The 20280-nt window shown below is 41.1% G+C and overlaps 1 protein-coding gene across 3 annotated transcripts in view; it reads left to right on the forward strand.

Annotated features, from left to right (window-relative positions):
* Positions 1-12874, forward strand: part of LOC144193019 (guanine nucleotide-exchange factor SEC12-like) — an 18233-nt gene extending 5359 nt beyond the window's left edge. Inside the window, exons 4-11 of one of the 3 annotated variants that reach the window (XM_077711823.1) lie at positions 202-446; positions 2834-2914; positions 3000-3124; positions 6699-6872; positions 10277-10349; positions 11314-11473; positions 11813-11922; positions 12444-12874. In XM_077711823.1, coding sequence (XP_077567949.1) covers positions 202-446; positions 2834-2914; positions 3000-3124; positions 6699-6872; positions 10277-10349; positions 11314-11473; positions 11813-11904 — 950 coding nt within the window. In that variant the 3' untranslated portion in view covers positions 11905-11922; positions 12444-12874. Of the gene's footprint in view, positions 1-201; positions 447-2833; positions 2915-2999; positions 3125-6698; positions 6873-10276; positions 10350-11313; positions 11474-11812 lie in introns of all 3 variants that reach the window. The other 2 variants (XM_077711824.1, XM_077711822.1) reach the window with 2 other exon arrangements.
* Positions 12875-20280: the final 7406 nt, after the last annotated feature.

Genomic DNA, 20280 nt, shown 5'->3' on the forward strand with positions numbered 1-20280 from the left:
GAAGACTAATTACCAATCTACCTCATTTTATATTTAAGCCTTTACAGAGCCTTTTAAAGTCTCTTGCTGTAGTATTTCATAGCAGAATTTTTAGCACATTTTTGAAACCTTTCTCAAAATGCTTCTAAAAAATATTTAATATCCTGTGGTTAGGATCCATAAAAAGTAAGAAAATATTACAAAAAATGTTCTTCTTTTTAGATAATGGCGCAAAGAAAGGTGATGTCCGACAGCGAGGTGGCAAAAAAAACAAAGATGGAATAGATGACACTGCAGTCGCTGGGTGTCATACGAAGAATGAGACGGCACATATCTCTGTGACAGGAGTGGCTGTACTGAAATCAGACCTAAACCCTTTAGATCCTCTCCAAAAGGTGGTCAGATTTAGTCATGACATGAGCCTACTCCTGACAGGAGGCACAGACGGACACATAAGAGTCTGGGAGGTAGGCATAGACAACACATACAACTCTGTGATATACAGTGGGGCAAATAATATTTAGTCAACCACCAATTGTGCAAATTATCCTACTTGAGAAGATTAGAGAGGCCTGTAATTGTCAACACGGGTGAACCTCAACCATTAGAAACAGAATGTGAAAAAAAAACCTGCAAAATCACATTGTTAGATTTTTTTTAAATGTATTTGCAAATCATGGTAGAAAATAAGTATTTTGTCAATACCAAAAGTTCATCTGAATACCTAATGTACCCTTATTTGGCAATAACAAAGGCCAAACATTTTCTGTAACTCTTCACAAGCTTTTCACACATTATTGCTCGTATTTTGGCCCATTCCTCCATGCAAATCTCCTTTACAGTAGAGATTTTTGGAGCTTTTGCTGGGCTACTCAGAATATCAACTCTCTCCACAGATTTTCTATGGGGTTGAGATCTGGAAACTGGCTAGACCATTCCAGGGCATTGCAATTTTTCTTACGAAGCCACTCCTTTGTTGCCCTGGCTGTGTGTTTAGGATCATTGTTATGCTGAAAGATCCAGCCATGTCTCATCTTCAATATCCTTGCCGATGGAAGGACATTTTTACTCAAAATCTCTCGATACATGGCCCCATTAACAGCCCCAAAGCATGATGTTTCCACCCCCATGCTTCACAGTGGGTATGGTGTTCTTCGGATGCAATTCAATATTTTTTCTTCTCCTAACACAAGAACATGTGTTTCTACCAAAAAGTTATATATTGGTCTCTTCTGACCATAAAACATTCTCCCAGTCTCATTATACAGGAGTGGAGACATCATTATACCTCATTAGAAGTTAGACCTTTTTTGACAGCCAGATATCTTGCTTGTTTGTAGGTGACCAAATACTTATTTACCACTCTAATTTTGGACATTTTATTTTATGTTTTCCCACATTCTGTCTCTCATGGTTGAGGTCTACCCATGTGAACAATTACTGGCCTTTCTAATCTTTTCATTAGGAGAACTTGCACAATTGGCAGTTGACTAAATACATACTCACTGTAATTATATTCATTCATTCATTTTCCGTTGCACTAAACCTCTTAGGGGTTGCAGGCGTGTTGGAGTCAATTAGGCGAAGGGCACCCTTAATTGGTGGGCAGTCAATTGCAGGGCACAAGGAGAAAAACAACCATGCCTGTCCATACTCACACATTTAGCAATTCTGTGTTCAATAAGCTTATGTTTTTCGAATATGGGAGGAAATGGGAGTACCGTGAGAAAAAACCCACTGAGCTGCGGGGAGAATATGCAAACTCCACACAGAAAAATCGCAACCACCGGAGTGGAACCCTCAATATCAGAACACTGAGGCGGACATGCTAACCACTCCATCACCATCCCACGCTGATATAAAAATCCACTATTTACATAAATTAAAGGCATATTTCTCATTTATTTGGCTTCACAGTTTGTTAACAGTAACCGTGTGACATAGCTCTGCTATTTTGGAGAAAAAAATCTCATTTGTAATTTTTTTGCACTGGTTTACATTCTTTTTATGAGCCGCTTATCCTCACAAGAGTCACAGGGGTATGTTAGAGCCTCTCCCAGGTAACTACAGGCACCAGGCGAGGCACAGCCTTATTCAATGGCAAGCCAATCACAGGGCACAAAGAGACAGACAACCATTTTAGCTCACATTCGTACCTAGGATCAATTTAGTGTGCATGATTTTGTGATGTGGGAGGAAACTGAAGTGCTCGGAGAAAAGCCACAGAAACCCGAGGAAAACATGCTAACTCCACACAGTGAGAACTGATCAGGGATGAAACCCACAACCCTAGAACTGAGAGGCCAACATACCAACCACATGGCTGCCAAGCCACTGGTGGATTTTAGCATTTTGTGTCAAATTAGATTGATTTGGTCAGAAACAAAACATTATTGAAACTTACCACTCAACCCAGCAACTAATTTCTCTCACTCGTTAGGCCATTGTTACCAAACTGTCTATTTCAACATTATACATCCATAAGAATGCCCTTAGATATACATTATAAAATGAACCTATAGGTGTTTTTTCTTGTCTTGTGAAAAGGAGCAATCTAGAGGTTTGAGTAAATAATCTCCAGCAAATTTAGGGCGAGCTAAAATTCTTTGTTGTTTTATTATTCTGACGTAAAACAAGTGTAAAAGCCAAATATAATACTGTACCTGCATTTAATGGGAAAGAGTGCAATAATATACTAATTCAAAATGAAAATGGCAGATCACAGTAAAACACTGCACCAAAACTATCCCTGATCAAGTGGGAGAAAGGTTGGGCAAACCTGAAACACACTATGGAAGGGAATTGATTGCAATGTACAACTCAATAAATGGTCAAATATTTTTTTTAATTTCAGTTTCCATCATTAAAGAAAAAGCTTGACTTTAAAGCACACGAGGGGGAGATTGAAGACCTAGATCTCAGCCCAGGAAACAAGGTTGCACGTTAGTACTGCTTTTTGTCATCGAAGTAATGTGACCTTGTTGAGATTCACCCCCTTTATATTTGTTGTTTCAATGCAGCACCTGGTAACTATTGGCAGGGATTTTGCCTGCACTGTGTGGCACAACAACCAACAAGTTATGTGTCTTAACTGGCATGAAACAGTTCAGATAGCTGAAAAGATGTATCGGTATATGGCTTGCAGGTAATAAAATGAAGAGTAATGCAATACAGTGGTACCTCGACATACGAGCACCTCGACATGCGAGCATTTCGAGATACCAGTAAAATTTTGAGCAAATAATTATCTCTAGATACGAGAAAATTTTTGAGATACAAGAAATCCAGGTGGCCAAGACATGAGAGGCTTTTTTTGCCGCATCTCTTTCGTGTATCACAGATATCTACGAGCACTGGACGGACCGTTGCATTTTTCCAGTGTTTTTTTCCATCACTTAGCCCGAATGCCGGAGCGATCGCTAATATGAAGAGTATAGTACAGTGAACCCTCGCTACTTCGCGTTCCACTTATTGCGCCTGCAGAGCTTCGCAGATTTTTTTCAGGAAAAAAAAAATTGTTTAAGATATTAAATTAAAATTATAAATTACATCGTCCTACAGGGTGTGGAAACAAAATATTCAATTGGAATTAGTAATTTCATCGTTTTATAAATTTTAAAACACAAAAAATGCACGTATGCGCAAAGCATCATGGGGGACTACGGCCGCGTCACGGCGGCGTCACGTCCGCGCCACGTCCGCGCCACGGCCGCATCACGGGCATAAGCGCGCAAGCTGATTGCTCACTGAATGTACTCGACTCCCCATTGGCCCATTCACCACGGAAACCCAAGCTTCTCCCGTTGCCCATTCTCAGTCCACGCTTATCTCGTGCTGTACAGTACGCTTCTCGCCAAGTTAAGCTCAAAAGTTTTGTGAAGCCCTTCTTGATGCCTCCCAAACGCTCTCCATCCCTTGGTGCTTCTAGTGAGCGGAAGATGTTGACAATCACCGAAAAAGTGAGTTTATTGGACAGGTTGAAAGCAGGAAGTAGCTACGCTAGCGTAGCTCGACATTGCGGCCTGAATGAATCCACGGTGCGGTACATAAAAAAGGAGGAGAAGAACATCTGCAAAACTGCTGCAACATCTTTTACGAAAGATGCCAAAAGGGTTGTGAACACTCAGAACAAGGTCATGGTGCGAATGGAAAATGCACTGGTTATTTGGATCCGTGATTGTAGGGCGAAGCAAATCAGCCTGGACGGAAACTTGATCCGAAGCAAGGCTAAAACTTTGTTCGACGCCATGGTGCTTGAGAGTGGTGACGACGACGTCAGCGTTCTGGACGAGAAAGAAGACGTCGACGAAGGTGATCCTCTGCCCGGTCCCTCAAACCAGACTAGCCCACGACCGGTTTTCAATGCCAGCAAGGGCTGGCTTGAGAGGTTTAAACAACGATTTGGACTAAGGAATGTGTCCGCTGCATGGAGATGCAGCCTCGGCAGACAAAGCAGCAGCGAAGCGCTATGCTGAGGATGTGTTTCCGGAAATAATTGAAGGAAATGGCTATGTCCCGGAGCAGGTCTTCAATATGGATGAGACAGGATTCTTCTGGAAGAGGATGCCGTCCCGAACCTTTCTTTTCAAGGACGAACTTCAAAAGACAGGTTTCAAAGCCCACAAGGATCGAGTGACTCTGCTCTTGTGTGGCAATGCAGCAGGATTCATGCTGAAACCCGGCCTTATCCACAGGTCACTGAATCCTCGAGCATTGAAAAACAAAAACAAAGCCTTCTGCTAGTGTACTAGATGTCCAATAAAAAGGCATGGATCACCAAGGCCCTCACAAATGACTGGTTCTTCAACTCCTTCGTTCCGCAGGTAAAACTTTACCTGGCCGAAAAGGGACTGCCCTTCAAAGTGGTTCTACTCATGGACTGTGCAGGAGGACATGTAGCTAATTTGCACCATGAGGGGGTGCAGGTGGAGTTCCTTCCCCCCAACACCACTTCCCTCATCAAGCCCGTGGATCAGGGGGTTATCAGGGCCTTCAAAGAGCCCGATGAGACCTTCAGTATGAAGGCATACTGGAAAGACTACAGCACAGCTACGTGCCTAAATAATATCCAGAATGCTCTAAAGGAGATGAAAGAGCAGACACTCATCTCCAGTTGGAGGAAATTGTGGCCAAACAAAATAACTCAGGACTATGCGGGTTTCACGCCTAACGAGATCCATCACTCTGCCGTCGATAAGGCTGTCAGGCTGGCTCGGTTGGTCCATACTGAAAGCTTCTCGGACATGACGGCTGATGAGATTACAAATCTCATCGACTGTCACGCAGCCCCACTGACAGAGGAGGACCTACAGGAGATGACCAAGTCGGCGAGTGAGGAAGAAGAGGAGCCTGCTGCCGACGACAACGCTGACGAAGGTGGCCTTACTTTACATAATTTGCAGGACCTCTTTAATACAGCCAAAGACCTCCAAAGAAAGGCCAAAGAAATGGACGATAACATGGTGAGGGCAGTCGAGTTCAGCAATCGCATCGATGAGGTCATGGCTGTTTACAAGCGCATCCTCACCGACCAAAAAAAACAACGTTCCCAATTCCCCATAACAATGTTTTTTACGCGCCAAAGAACTGCGGAAGATCCATCCTGACTACTAGTATGATGTTTTTGAATTGCTGCTATGATGTTTTTGAATTTCTGAGTTTTCTGAATAAAAGTTTACATTTATTACATTAGCAGTGATTTTTTTTATGTATGCACCAACATAACACCTGCATTCTAATGTGGAATAAAACACCTGAATGAACAGCATATTAGCCTGGTCGTGGTTTTGGTCACGTGTTATACGTTTCTCTAAGTGTTTTTTAATGGCGCTCGGCTACTTCGCGGTTTCACCCTTCTGCGGGGGTGTCCCGGTCCCCATTAACCGCGATAAGCGAGGGTTCACTGTATATTACTTCTCGTTGGCTGATCATAAGAACATCAGGGGCGCTACCTCTCTCCCCCGCAACTCCTCGTCGAGTGTATCTGGTCGCAACTACCTATTTTTAATGTCTGCGAGCACTGGGCGGAGCGTTGCATTTTTTCAGTGTTTTTTCTAGCTCCCGTTAGCGGTGCGATCGCTAATTCATGACAACTTCTCTTTGGCAAGTGGTTGTGCCTTATCCCATTTGTGTGAATATTTTGAAGGGAATACAACAGCAAACAGCCCATTGATAGTGAAAGCAAGGGTGGAGGCGGGGCAAACAGCCAACCCAGCCAATAGAAGGTATAAAACTGTAAAACAAAATTATAATTAAGTTTAGTGTAAGGTTAGATTAAATTTATTTTTGAGTGTCTGCATCGTAATCCAAGTTCATTTAAATTTGTTCGTGGTATATTACAATTAACCAGTGCTAAAAGTCTCCCCCGCTCTGTCCCCCCGCCTCCCTCTATGTCCCTCTCTTTAACCTCCACAAAATTGGTCTAATTTTAGTTCTATTAAACACATCAGTGATATTAAACAACTAGTTATGTGTTACTTTGGCGATTAGAATAAATAAAACCTATTTTTCCAATCCAAAATTCTGTTTTTGGTGTTTTTTCAGAGGGTTGGAACAAATTAATTTGTTTTTGGTTCATTTCTGGGAAACATTTGTTCGAGTTACGAGACTATCGACATACGAGCTCAGTCCCGGAACTAATTAAGCTCGTATCTCAGGGTACCACTGTATTTGTATTTATCATGCTGTCAATGTCTTGACATTATTGGGTCATATTACAGGTTTGGAAAGGTAGAAGACCAAATGGATGCTCTAAGGCTTTACACAGTTCAGATACCCCACAAAAGGGACCGCAAACCTCCACCTTGTTACCTCACCAAGTGGGAAGGCAAGAGCTTCCTCCCAATGTTGACAGCTCCATGTGGTGGAGAGGTCATCTCAAGCTTTACTGTTAGGTAAGCTTCAAATTCAATCAGAAATATACTGACATGTTTCACAGTAAAGGAGTGCATTGAGGGTACACTTTAATGTATTAGGTTGATGGATTTGAGGTTTTCCTGTGATCCTTCACCACTTTGTGGCTTCAGCATTTGCCGCGGCTCCAGGACATCGCAGTTTTCTACATTCAGTATAAAAAAAAGGTCACGCTGAATCTCGTAGGCCGAAAACAGTTCCCTGTCTTTCGCTTGCCACTAGGTAAATGGTGGAAGACAGGACTCTCACTAAGAATGGCGGGCAGCGGGTGGAAGCTGTCATTTTCATCCAAAAATAGAGCTTTCTGAGCAGACTAAGTTGCATCTGTAAGGTACTGTAAGAAATGTGAGCCCAGGGTGACATTACGGCAAACGGCGTGGTCCTAAACCGAAAACAGAGCTCGCTCAGCAGACTCCGGGAGTCTCGTGGTCGCGGAGCTGATGTTAGAATTTTCCAGAAAAATATCTAAGTGCAGGCTCCGGGCAAAGTTACAATGGACACTATTGCCCTTGTCCAAAAATAGAGGCCTTTGGGCGGCTAAAATGGCTGGAGATCGCGGAGGGGCGAGGTAGTAGTTGAGATTCCATTTAAATCCGGACAGCGGGCTGACAAAAATAGAGCCTTGTATACGGCGCAGAAGAGAAAAGTCCAAGTTGAAATTCCCTTCAAACAATGATTGCAATAAAAACGAACAATGTGTATGTGCTTGCTACTGCTACAAACTGAATTTCCCGAATACAGGATGAATAAATCTAATCTAATCTGATTAGATCTTTGAGAAATAGGCAAATAACTTTCAATATGGTTCACAAGTTGAAGCAACATGTCCCAAAGATTGATGACAACATGGTAATAGCCATGACAAAAAGCAAAAGCAGACAAGAAGCAAAGATTTCCTCACTCTTTTCTGTTCACCCACAATAAAGTCATAAAAGAACCAACTTCATGACTGCTTTTTTGTGACAAAGATGTATCTGTTCCAATCATTATCGGAGAAAAATCTGAGTTATAGAAATAACTGGAAATTCAAGAGAGTCATGGTATTATGTTCTTCACAAGTGTATGTAAACCTTTGACTACAACTGTATCCTCTTGACTACCAGTAGTTCAAATTTGTCCTCTGTAGGACATTTCTAAACCTAAATATCTGCCACCCAGTGCTTCCAATAACATTAACTTATTTTTGCTTTATAGAGCACTGTTTCCCCAACCTTTTTTTGAGCTGTGGCACACTTTTTGCATTGAAAAAATGTCAAAGGACCCCATCAACTGAAAATTTCAAACTAGGTCACCAATATTAACAATAGTCATTGTCATCTGAGTTTTATCAGGAGGAATCACAGAAACCTCCAAAATTATTCCAAAATCTATGTTTTCAAATGTGCACAAAAATGTGCTTACACAGATTTTGTCTGCAAAAGTTGATGCCCTAGAAAACAAACAACTTCTGGTTCATGTTAGAGAAAAAATAAGCAATAAAATAGTATAATCGTATAAGTATCGTATAGTATAAATAGTAATAGTATAATCTGGCAGCCTGGGGATGAGTGGATAGCTTGTCTGCCTCACAGTGGAGGACCTGGGTTCAAATCCAGGTCGATCCACATGTGTGGACTTTGCACGTTCACCCCGGACCTTTGTGGGTTTCCTCCCTCATTCCAAACACATGCATGGTTAGCTGATTGGACATTCTAAATTCTCCCTAGGTATGGGTGTGAGTGTGCATGGCGATCCACATGTGTGGACTTTGCACGTTCACCCCGGACCTTTGTGGGTTTCCTCCCTCATTCCAAACACATGCATGGTTAGCTGATTGGACATTCTAAATTCTCCCTAGGTATGGGTGTGACTGTGCATGGCGATCCACATGTGTGGACTTTGCACGTTCACCCCGGACCTTTGTGGGTTTCCTCCCTCATTTCAAACACATGCATGGTTAGCTGATTGGACATTCTAAATTCTCCCTAGGTATGGATGTGAGTGTGCATGGTTGTCCGTTTCCTTCTGCCCTGCGATTGGCTGGCCACCAATTCTGAAGAATGCCTTTTCCAGAATGATGGAGCACTTTGCCATAAAGCACAGGTCATAACAAAATGGTTTAGGGAACAAAACATTAAGATTTTGGGCCATTGGCCAGGAAACTGCAGATCTTAATCCCAATGAGAATTTGTGGTTAATCCTCAAGAGGCGGGTGGACAATCACAAACCCACAATCTGACAAACTCCAAGCATCGATTAGGCAAAAATGGACAGCCAGCAGTCAGGATTTTGCTCAGAAGTCAATCGACAGCATTCCAAGAAGAACTGCAGAGTTATTGAAATAGAAGGGTCAGCACTGCAAATATTGACCTATTGCATATAATTCTCAATAAAAGCTTTTGATACTTGTGAAATGCTTCTAATTGAAACTCGTACCATAGAAACATCTGGCAAACACCCTGAAAGTTTCTGAAATTGTAATATTTGTGTCATTCTCAAAAGTTTTGGCCATGACTGTAGACCAGGGTACTCGGACGATTCGCCGAAAGACGTCCGGCCGACGGACAGTCCGCCGGACGGACGCTTCGGCGGGCGGACGCTTCGGCGGGCGGACGCTTCGCGGGGCGGACGCTTCGCCGTGCGGACGCTTCGCCGGGCGGACGCTTCGCCGGGCGGACGCTTCGCCGGGTGGACGCTTTGCCGGGCGGACGCTTCGCCGGAATGGGATAGCGTGCAAATCCCATTTTGGCGTAACGTCCATCGGCCAAACGTCCATCGGCCAAACGTCCATCGGCCAAACGTCTTTCGGCGAATCGTCGGGTCACGGTAGAACAGACATGGCCGCGATAATTGATAAAACGCTAAGTAGCATCACCCCTCTTACTACCATACCACATGTTTTTGTGCTTATACAGAAATACAAGTACAGCCCCTTAGTCTAGATCACATTCTATGTTTATATGAGCAGGGGTTTCGAGCTGACCTACCGAGAAAGGTATCGGACGATGTGTTTCGACCCAATGTTGATGAAAAAGGTGCTCTGAAGTTTAATCGCCGGTCTTTTGGTCCCCGGTCTCTTGGTCGCCAAGAGTTTACTGTTGAAGCCAGCTCTCAAAATTATATTCATGAGAATGAGTTTAATATCTAAGAGGGAAAGTTTACTATTTAAGTTCATTTGATCGGCGACCAAAAGGAACCAAAAGACCGGCGACCAAACGTCCGGTCACGATTTTTTTGTGACAAAAAACCCTAAAAAAATTCCACACCCAAAAGTGGTTTGTTCACCTGTGGACAAACACAAACAAATTCATGGAATATTCTCCAGCGCCCTTGTTATCCTCATGAGCATAAGCGTTACATCTGATGACTAAATGTTTGTAAGTATGACTTGTTTTATCCTCAACAGCGATTCTGGAACATTTCTTGGACTGGGAACAGTAGAGGGATCCGTTTCTATCTACATTGCTTTCTCCCTTCAGGTAGTATCTCTGAGAGAACTTACCGTACTTACTCGCATATAAGCCGCTTTTGTCGTACAAATAAATGATGACTGAATCGAGGGTACGGCTTATATGCGCATGACAACACCACCTGCACGAAACTGCAAGTTGACGCGCCATGGCACGATGATGTCACAACAGTAATGTCATGACACAATGGCGCCATAACGTCATGACGCAAGCGACTGCACCCAAAAGAGTCATTTTTTGAAAATAGAGAAAAGATAAACGTAAAACGCTAAACAACATTTATTTTGACCTCAATGAATAAAATTTGTGAAAAAACTTGCGTTCCCGTCACTGCTCGCTCGGGGAATCTTACCTAAGTCTTGGGACAGCTATTTTACCTAGGGCGCTGCCGTCTTAACCTAGTTAAACATGCTCTGACTGGCCAGACGCGAGTAGCCCTGATTTTGAAATGAAACAAAATTCCACTTTGATTTTTTTTCATTTTATTTTTTGTTCGAAAGTGACTTGGAGTAATATGAACCATCGAGAGAATTTAGATATTTTGAAATTAGAAGTAATATACCTGCCGCAACAAACTTCTGGTAAGAAAATTGTAATTTCTGTCACAAGAAAATATCAGGTTCTCATTAAGATAGAATTACTTTTTTTTAAATTTAATAATTTGCTATTTTGCATTTATAAAGACAGGCATATTACCTTATGGTATTGACCCTAATGATATGCTTTTGATTCATACAAAATCTCAGAAATACCACTTGTGATTTTTCCTTCGATTTCCCTTCAAAGTAACACATTTGTACTTCCTATTAAAACCATTAATATGGAAGTGACAATCAGGAATAGGAGGGCGGTTTATTCGTGGCAATTTTAAGGGTGCGGCTAATAAGCGAGTAAATATGGTAAATGAACAGACCAGTCATCCACTCTGATATTAAACTCCTCCCTCTCTGTCTGTGCATATACATCTTTTTAGAGGTTGTATTACGTAAAGGAGTCCCATGCCATTGTTGTGACTGACCTCGCCTTCCTTCCTTACACATTCAATGGCCAAAATATCAACGGAAACAATGAAACGGCTTTAATTAGTGTCGCAGTAGACAGTCGCTGTCAGCTACATGCTGTTCAGAACCGAAGTAAGTCCTGCACTATTGTTAGCTCCCATGTCTGTATATCTAATGCATAGGTGGGTGTCCAAACGGGTCCTCAAAGGGCCATAGTGGGTGCAGGTTTTCATTTCAACCGATGAATGGGATACATTTTAACCAATTTTAACCGGTGTATTAAAAATATGATCAGTCAATTGCAGTCAGGTGTTTCTTGTTTGAACAGAAAGCTAATTGCTTAAGGTGTCTGTACTGGAACAGCTGGAACAAAAACTCTGCTGCGGCCCTTCGTGGAATAGTTTGGACACCCCTTCTCATGGTACAGACTGGTTCTCTTACATTAAGTTATACGGGTCTTATTGTCTTCAGGAACTTTTCCCCTCTGGATCGTGCTGTTTTTTTGTGGGCTCGTTGTGGTTGGAATCGTGCTGCTCCTCCAGTATCTCTTCCCAGGCATTTAATGAGTTTCTCCATCCTTGGTAATTAAGACTTCTGTCCATCCAACACATCCAAATCGACTAGTGCTGCACAATTGAGTGTAAACCTTCTCAGGGTTGTACTTCTCAGACATTTTATAACACAACACAACTGATATGTTCATTATTTTTATTTATATAATTAATGTCATTCTGGAAATTCTGTTAAAAGGTGACACTGAACCTTGTATGTTTAAAGGATGGGAACATCTAAATAAGATCAATGTAACCATATAAAGACTACGTTTATGTACATGTTTATAGGTAATCATAAAATAGCAACAGAAAGGTGTAAAATGTATTGTATAGTATCAACATTACATATCTAGTATGTAACAAAAGAACCAAAATGTAATTCTTATTTACTCAAAAACTGCCATTTCTATTCTAAACTCTACTGGGCAGCATAAACCAAGGCAGATTACAGCCCTCTTGTCAATAGCTGGTTGCCATTAAAGCAGTGGTTCTTCACCAAACCATACTTTAGTGTAAATAAAATGTGATTTTTTTTTTTTAAATTCAAGATATATAACTTCCTCGCAGCACTGGTTGGCCAAGCAAATCATGATCATCTGCAGCCAGTGATGGTCAAGCAGGGCATGTTGTGGACATGAGTCGATGCGTCGACCTCCGAGGCAGAAGCTCCACCTTACCCCTTGGGTTCGATCGAACCCTGGTTAAGAACCACTGCATTAAAGTATATTTGCATGCATTGATTTTATTATTGATGAAATCTGGGGAAAGAAACGCTTTACTCACTGTGATCACTGTGGCAGTAGTGTTGCAGTGTTGATCCTTTCTAAACATTTGCTCTGTCATTTGAACACAATTTGATATTTCAAAACAAATTTAAAATGTCTGGTGTTGCTAGAAGTCTAAAGATTGTTGCCCCACGCAGATGTAAAAATGTGCATAGAATTTTAAATAATGGCAAATTAAACTTATTTGATGATAAGAGATTGCAGTTATTGGGGACATGTTTGGTTGAATGACATCTACAACAGACCCAGACGCTTGATACTGTTGATGCTGTTTGAACCATTTGTGCCATAATACAAGTCTTGAGAAGACCACGTGTTTGTGGGTGTTTCTCAGTCTGAAGCAAAATTTAAACCATCTAAAATGATCAATACGCATTATTCTTTGTCTGCCTATTTCGCGTTGTACCTTTCAAAACTTTCCATCTTTAATATTCAACAAATTTCCATCTTTAATATAATAGTGCATATACAACGGTGGGTGAAAACAACACAATTAATTTATCTAAAAAAATAAAAATAAAGAAACAAATACCAACTTAGTTCCATTCTAGTTAGTATGTCACTGCTGACCAGGGAGTTGAGTTGAGGAGTTGCCGCAGATATGAAATGGCATCGTGGCGAGAAAGACAGGATTCGGTCTTATTAACCGGCATGAAATAACATGTAGTGCTCTGTTGCTTCTGCTGAAGTTTACAAACTATCCTTGGTAAAATACTCACTAGCTGCTTTCGACTTCTGTACCCCTTTGTTATCAGAACAGTTGGAATGCCCCGTTAGTGTACTGCATCATCGCCAAATGTTTAGAAAGGGATTAATAAAACCGTTTTTGCAATTCAATGTATTTTCACAGACATTTTTAACACATTGCTCTTCAGGCCGTTGTCCCCTTCTTCAATGCTACCATGGTCAGCCCTGTCCCCAAGAAATCAACACTCTCCTGCCTCAATGTCTAAACCTCAGTTGCACTCAGCCCATTCTCATGAAGTCCTTTGAATGGTTAGTCATGAAACACCAAGTACTTCCTACCACCCTCCATTAACCCTCTAAAGTTTCCGTATTGGTCCAACCATTCGAATGATGATGCCATCTCCGCCGCCCTCCACAGATCCCTTAAACATCTGGGCACAGAGGACTCTTAGGCTAGGATGCTTTTTCGACTTGAGTGCACTATTCAACACAGTCAGCCCCTAACAGTTAATCTCAAAACATGACCAAATGGGCTCATCAGCCATATAGGTGCCTTTTGTCATGTTGTTCATATCATCTGTTTTTACCATCCCATTTTAATGGGTTTGAGAGAAATGCAATTCAATGTTTTGGGAGTGTGGTACGTACTACAGAATTGAATTTGACAGGAGACCAACATTTTTAAATTTAGCTCAAAGCCACATCTACATTCAGTCTGGTTCATCCTTAAAAGTAATTTCCAGATGTTTGAAGGTGCCACATTTATGTTCATGTAACAATTATATTGATGTTTGAATAAGCTGTGTGTCTCATAGATAAGTGTTTTGATCTGAAATCTGCAAGTAAACCCAAGATCCAAAGTTAAAGATTTAGTCACTATGTAAACTAAGACGGTTAAAAAACTCTTTATCCACAGGTAAACAAGTGATGGACCAACAAGAAAATATAAGCCATTTTTGCTGAAGAAACAAAAAACAGGTTAAAGTTTAGTATAAGATACCAAGTTAAAAATTGCAAATTTTTGAGACTTGTCCTGTAGTCCGATGAAACTAAATTGAAGCAGTTTGGACATAATTACATTTGGAGAAAAAAAGGGAACAATTGATAACAGAAATCACACAAGTGGTAACCACGAGGAATAAAATCGTTAAGATGGAGGAGCCCTATCAGTCTGAATCTTGGACTGTAGGTACAAAAAAAAATTAGCCTTAGGCTAGCTAGTACCACTGTTGCGAGTGAGCCTCGTGATTTTATTGAAACCGAGGGCTATTTTGAAAAGTTCAAGAGTAGGTATGGGGTGCAAAGTGTTTTGTTGTATGGGGAAAGCTCCTCTGCAGACCAAGAGGCAGAAAAAAAGGTACGTCAAGGAAGATTTCCCTGACATAATAAAAAAGAATGTTTTGGAGCAAGTTTATAACATGGACGAGACGCAAATAGAATTACTTACTGGACATTTTTATTTTTTATTTAAGATGAACTAAAAGTGCCAGGGTTTAAAGTTCACACCAATTATCTGACACAAGTGTAGGAATGCTGCTGGCTTCATGGTGAAGCCAGCCTTAATCTACAAATGCAACCGTCCCCATGCTTTGAAAAACAAGAACAACTCCTTGCTGCCTGTCTGCTGGGTGAGCAACAGGAAAGATTGGATCACGAAAGCTCTCACAAAGGACTGCTTTTTAAAAAATTGCTTCATCCTAAACGTGAAGCTTTACCTTGCTGAAAAGGGGCTGTCCTTCAAGGTCCTCCTCCTATTGGACTGTACGGGAGGACATGTAACCGAAGGGGTTCAAGTCAAGTTCCTGCCCCCAACACAGATTCCATCCATACCAGGTCCCCTCCTATACAGACTATTAGGGGCAGGCATTTTGGTCCAGTGGTGGAAGCCGAATTCCAGATAGTTCCATCAGGAGACGCAATGGCTCAGTGTTTTTTTTTTTGTTAGCGCGCCCCACCCCCACAGTGAGTGGCCTTTCTTGTGCACACAATAAACAGTTTATAATTGGTAAAAACAAAGCATAGGAAATTAATCATAATTTTGTTGGCCCATTCATCATATTTCAAATCTTACTACCTGGAGTTTTCCCATACATAACTGTCTTCTGTAATGTAGCAAATCATTATTATACATAAAAAAACAGTAATGTCTTTTAGACCATATTGATAACAACAAAGTACATTTATTCATTAATCGTAATTGAGAAGAAATGAAGACAAAGTAGTAGTTGTTTAATTGACAACTTTTGGGGGTTTGAGATACTCAGAAATATATACCTGGAAGATGTGGGATAAGACAGGTCTGGATCTTGTCAAGTTGTGGAAGTTTGTTTTTCTATTTTGTGCCTCAAATTGACAATCATATTACTTTACAGTGGAAGCCATCTCGAAATGTACTGCCACCCGCTGGACATATTTGTAAATACAAGTATGGCACAATGTACTGCCCGTCCTTTTTATCCGATATTCTCATATATGTTCACATAAAAACGCTCTTGCTATGTGAGAAAAAACACTAGAAGACTTACGAAAAGACAGACTAGAGGGCTTAGAGAACAATACCTGAAAATGCTATTGAACACACTTCTAGTGAAGTGTGCCAATAAAAACGATTTTAATTTTAAATAATTTCCCAATATTTTAGGAAATATGTATTCAAAACAAAATGATTTGCTGAGAACCTTAATTCAAAGATTAATGTCAGTGTTTTCTATGCTGATGTAGAACCTTAATTTCCATGCTGGTGTAAATTTTCTGGATTAGGATTCCTGGATTTCCAATTTCATTACAGTACTTACTGTTATAACTACTTTTTTTCTTCTGTCACGTACTGTTTTGCGTGTTTGGCTGTGAATAAATGCCCTTGTTATTCTAAATGAATGTTGTTATCTGTAAGAGGCCGTATTTGGCCCGCGGGCCGAGGTTAAAAAACATGTACACAGACGATTGGGGGCGGAGGGAGCGCGCAACGTCAGTTCCGCTGGCTATCAGGTCGGCTAACTATCTAAACGGCTAACTCCGCTCGGCCAAACGCCCCCTCGGCGAACTGTCCCTGGTTTCAAATCCAGATCATGTCCATCTGTGTGAAGTTTGCATGTTCTGTGTGGGTTTCTTCCGGGTACTCCGGTTCCCTCCCATGCCCCTAGGTGTGGATGTGTGAGTGCATAATTGTCCAGCCCCTTGTGTCCTGCGATCGGCTGGCCACCGATTCAGGGTGTCCCCCGCCTCTGGCCCGGAGACAGCTAGGATAGGCTCCAGTACCCCCATGACCCTGATGAGGATAAAGCGATTCAGAAAATGAGATGAAATGAGGTTTGTTAATAAGTCTGTGGGATTGTTTGCTTTATTTGCTTCATGACAAGTTGACCTGCTATGTACCATGTTCCTCCTTTCCCCATGTCTTGTCAGGTTTCTTTTTGTGATTTGATTTCTTAGTCCTTGTTATTTTCTGAGGATTCCTGCCTTAAATATTAAAGTTTTGTTATTGTCGCCCACGCACTCGTCGATTGGCTGCTTTGCTACATTTGGGTCTTTCCGACCTAATCTTAACAGGTTACGAGAGACCATGTTTTAATAGAAAAAAGTCTGCTCATATTAAACTTTCTTCACCAACTTACCAGTTTCTTTTTATTTAAATTGCTTTCCGTTTCAATCAAATGTTAATTCATTTTCCATACAGCTTACACAAGGCCGGCGGGTGGCAACGGAATCTATCCCAGGCAACTACTCAATCTAGTAATGGCTATGGTTAAAATTGTGAAATTTGCCTTTCTCTTGTTTGAACAGTTGGGGCAACCTCAAATATGGTTTTAATTTCATGAGAATCAGCACCTCCAAATCTGAGACCATGGTCCTCAGTCGGAAAAAGGTGGAGGAGTTTAAGTATATTGGGTGTTGTTCACGGGTTAGGGTGGAATAGAGTGGGTGATCGACAGGTGGATCGGTGCGGCATCAGCAGTGATGTAGACTCAGCACTGGCCCGTCGTGGTGAAGGAATTGAGCCAAAAGGCAAGGCTCTCTATCGGTCAATTTACGTTTTCCCCCCTCATTTATGATCACAAGCGGTGGGTCGTCACCAAAAGCAAGTGGCTGAAATGAGTTTCCTCTGCAGGATATCTGGACTCCCTTGGAAATAAGGTAGGAAGTTTGGTCATCTGTGAGGGGCTCGGAGTAAAGTCGCTGCTCCTCTGGATTGAGAGGAGACAGATGAGTTGGCTTGAACCTCTGATCAGGATGCCCCCTGGACGCCTCCCTCGGGAGGTGTTTCGGGCACGTCACACCGAGAGGAGTCCACGGGGTTGACCTTGGACACACTGGGAACTCTATGTCTCCCGGCTAGCCCAGGAACGTCTTGGGGTCCTTCTGGAAGAGCTGAATGAAGTGGCTGGGGAGAGGAAAGTCTGGGCTTCCCTGCTGAAGCTGCTGACCCCCCGACCCGACTTCTAATGTAGGGGAACAAGATGAGATATACATTTTGTCTGATGTTAAAGGACAAACACACTAAAGCACACAAACATATTCTTAGGAATAGTAATATGTATACCGTATTTATTTGAGTAATGCGCCAAAATTTGTAACAAAAAACTGAAGCAAAGGGTGTGGTGTTATACATGAGGTCTTTGCTTTTATGACCATCAGCACTTTATTTACAAGAGAAAAAAACTATCTCTGAATATCATTTATGAATTATTCTTCAACAGGCAAAAGTGGGTGTTAATTTGAATATCAGTAGGTGGGTTTCAGTTTAAAAGGAAATTCCATATAAGCATTTTTATATAGCTATCTAGTCTGCTAATTAACTTGATTTAGCACTTAGGCCTGGCAGGATCTCTTTCAGGCTAGAACGGAAATAAATCTTACCTTGCTTGACAGCCAGGGCTTAACAGGGAAGGAATTAAGGGTTTCAAGGAAAGTGTAGTGTAGCACATACAAAACTTGAGTGATAATACAAACAGAATACATGATTAGTGCAAGTAATGTCAAAAGAGTTATAGGCTAGTGAGGATAAAATTTGAATACATAACAGGACTTATTTCATCAATTGACGTGGACAACCAAAACAGCAACATCTAAGTATTGGCACATATACAATATTTCCACGTATGCATATGCATATACATTGCTACTGCCACAATGTAATTTCCCGAATACGGGATGAATAAAGTTATCCAATCCAATCCAATCCAAACATCCAGAAAGCAATTAAGGACATGAAGGAAACAACCATCATTTTGAACTTGAAAAATCTGTGGCCCAAAAACATCAACCAGGACTCTGAGGGATTTACCACTAAGGAGATTCTTCACTCAGTTGTAGATAAGGCAGTGAAGCTGGCTCGGTTGGTAGCCACTGAAGGATTCTTGGACATGACAGTATAGGACGTCAACACTTTGCTCGAGAGCCACTCAACACCCCTAACTGATGAGGACCTAATCAAAACGTTAACCTGTTTTAAAAATATAGGGTATTTCAAGCGGAGAGTAACTATTTTCAGTGTGTGATATTAGATATATATATACAATCCAGTCTTTTGATATGTTTATTGCTGTAATATTTAATAAATACACTTCTTAATAATTGTACTGGTCTACTTGTAGTACTTCTGCATGAGTGCGAAAACATAATATGGTAGTAATAATAGAGGTGATCCTACTTTGCAGCCATGTCTGGTCTCATTATCTGTGATATACAAGGAATTACCGTAATGTGAAATGATTCGTTCTATTAAAGTTTATGCATACAAGATTAAAGAACATAGAGAGAGAGGCTTGATCATATCAAATGGATGCATCTGCCAATATTATTGCCACTACGGCCATGATAAACACTTCCTATCAATGGTATTGACAACTGTAAACAACTCGAGTTGTTCCTACCAAGGACATTGGACAACCTAAACTCAATCTTGAATCATACGGTTTGTGTGGTCATCACTGTACACTATTTAAATCTAGTCAAAAGCGAGGTTTGGCAATCCTTAACAAATCTGCTGAAGTGTCAGACTGCTCTGTTGTCTTTCTTTACCACTATGTTCCAACACCTTCTTGGGCTCCCATTGGCTATAAGGAAGCTGAGTTTCCATATTGCCACCAATAATTTACAACCCCCAGTTGCCAATTTTGCATTATTTTTCCGCTGCTTAAGCATTTAATGTTATTATGAGTGTTCTTGTATAATAATTTGTAAAGGTTGGGAAAGATAGCTGGCCACAAGTTGCAATGCAGCACCGTTTGGAAGCCTGGCAGGGATGATGTGTCGTGTAGAAGTGTTTAGAATTTCTAGTGTTACTTTGGAGGTATAGTGAGGTGTGCAAAAAAAGTGGTAGAAGAGGCCTTGTACTGAATTGAATTTCAACTGCAGGTAATGAATGAAATTGACAGAAAAACAATGATAGATTTTCTTGGCATTTTTGTATACTATAAAAATTTAATAAAATACTTTCACATTATCTCAGTCTCAAAATTGCAACATTTCAGCCAAAGTCTAGCCTGGCAGTTGTTGCTTAGTTCTTATAACAAGACAGATAAGTAAAAAGTGCAACAATACCATGGAAGGAAAGGGCAAACTTTCAGCTTGATTTTGTCTTCTATCTATCTATCTATCTATCTCAAACACAAAAGGAAATTCACAAGTGCAAAATGTAAACACATTTTGAACACGTGATGGTAATATTTAGGTACATAAATGAATCTTGTATATCATTGCTACAGGTGCCTGACATCAAAGCTATGTTTTTATAGCAATTCGAAAATGCAAACAATGTCAAAAATATGCTGGGCAACATCCTCCATTTTCTGGCTCGTTGGTTTATTCGTTAGGCGAGTGGTCATGTTGGTTTAAAAAAGAAAACAAAGCCTCGGATAACGTATTCTGAGCATGCTATTGAGACAGTTGTATCTCTGGCCTTTGCGAATGA

This window comes from Stigmatopora nigra, unplaced genomic scaffold (genome assembly GCF_051989575.1).
Source record: "Stigmatopora nigra isolate UIUO_SnigA unplaced genomic scaffold, RoL_Snig_1.1 HiC_scaffold_43, whole genome shotgun sequence".
Classification (NCBI taxonomy): Eukaryota; Metazoa; Chordata; class Actinopteri; order Syngnathiformes; family Syngnathidae; genus Stigmatopora; species Stigmatopora nigra.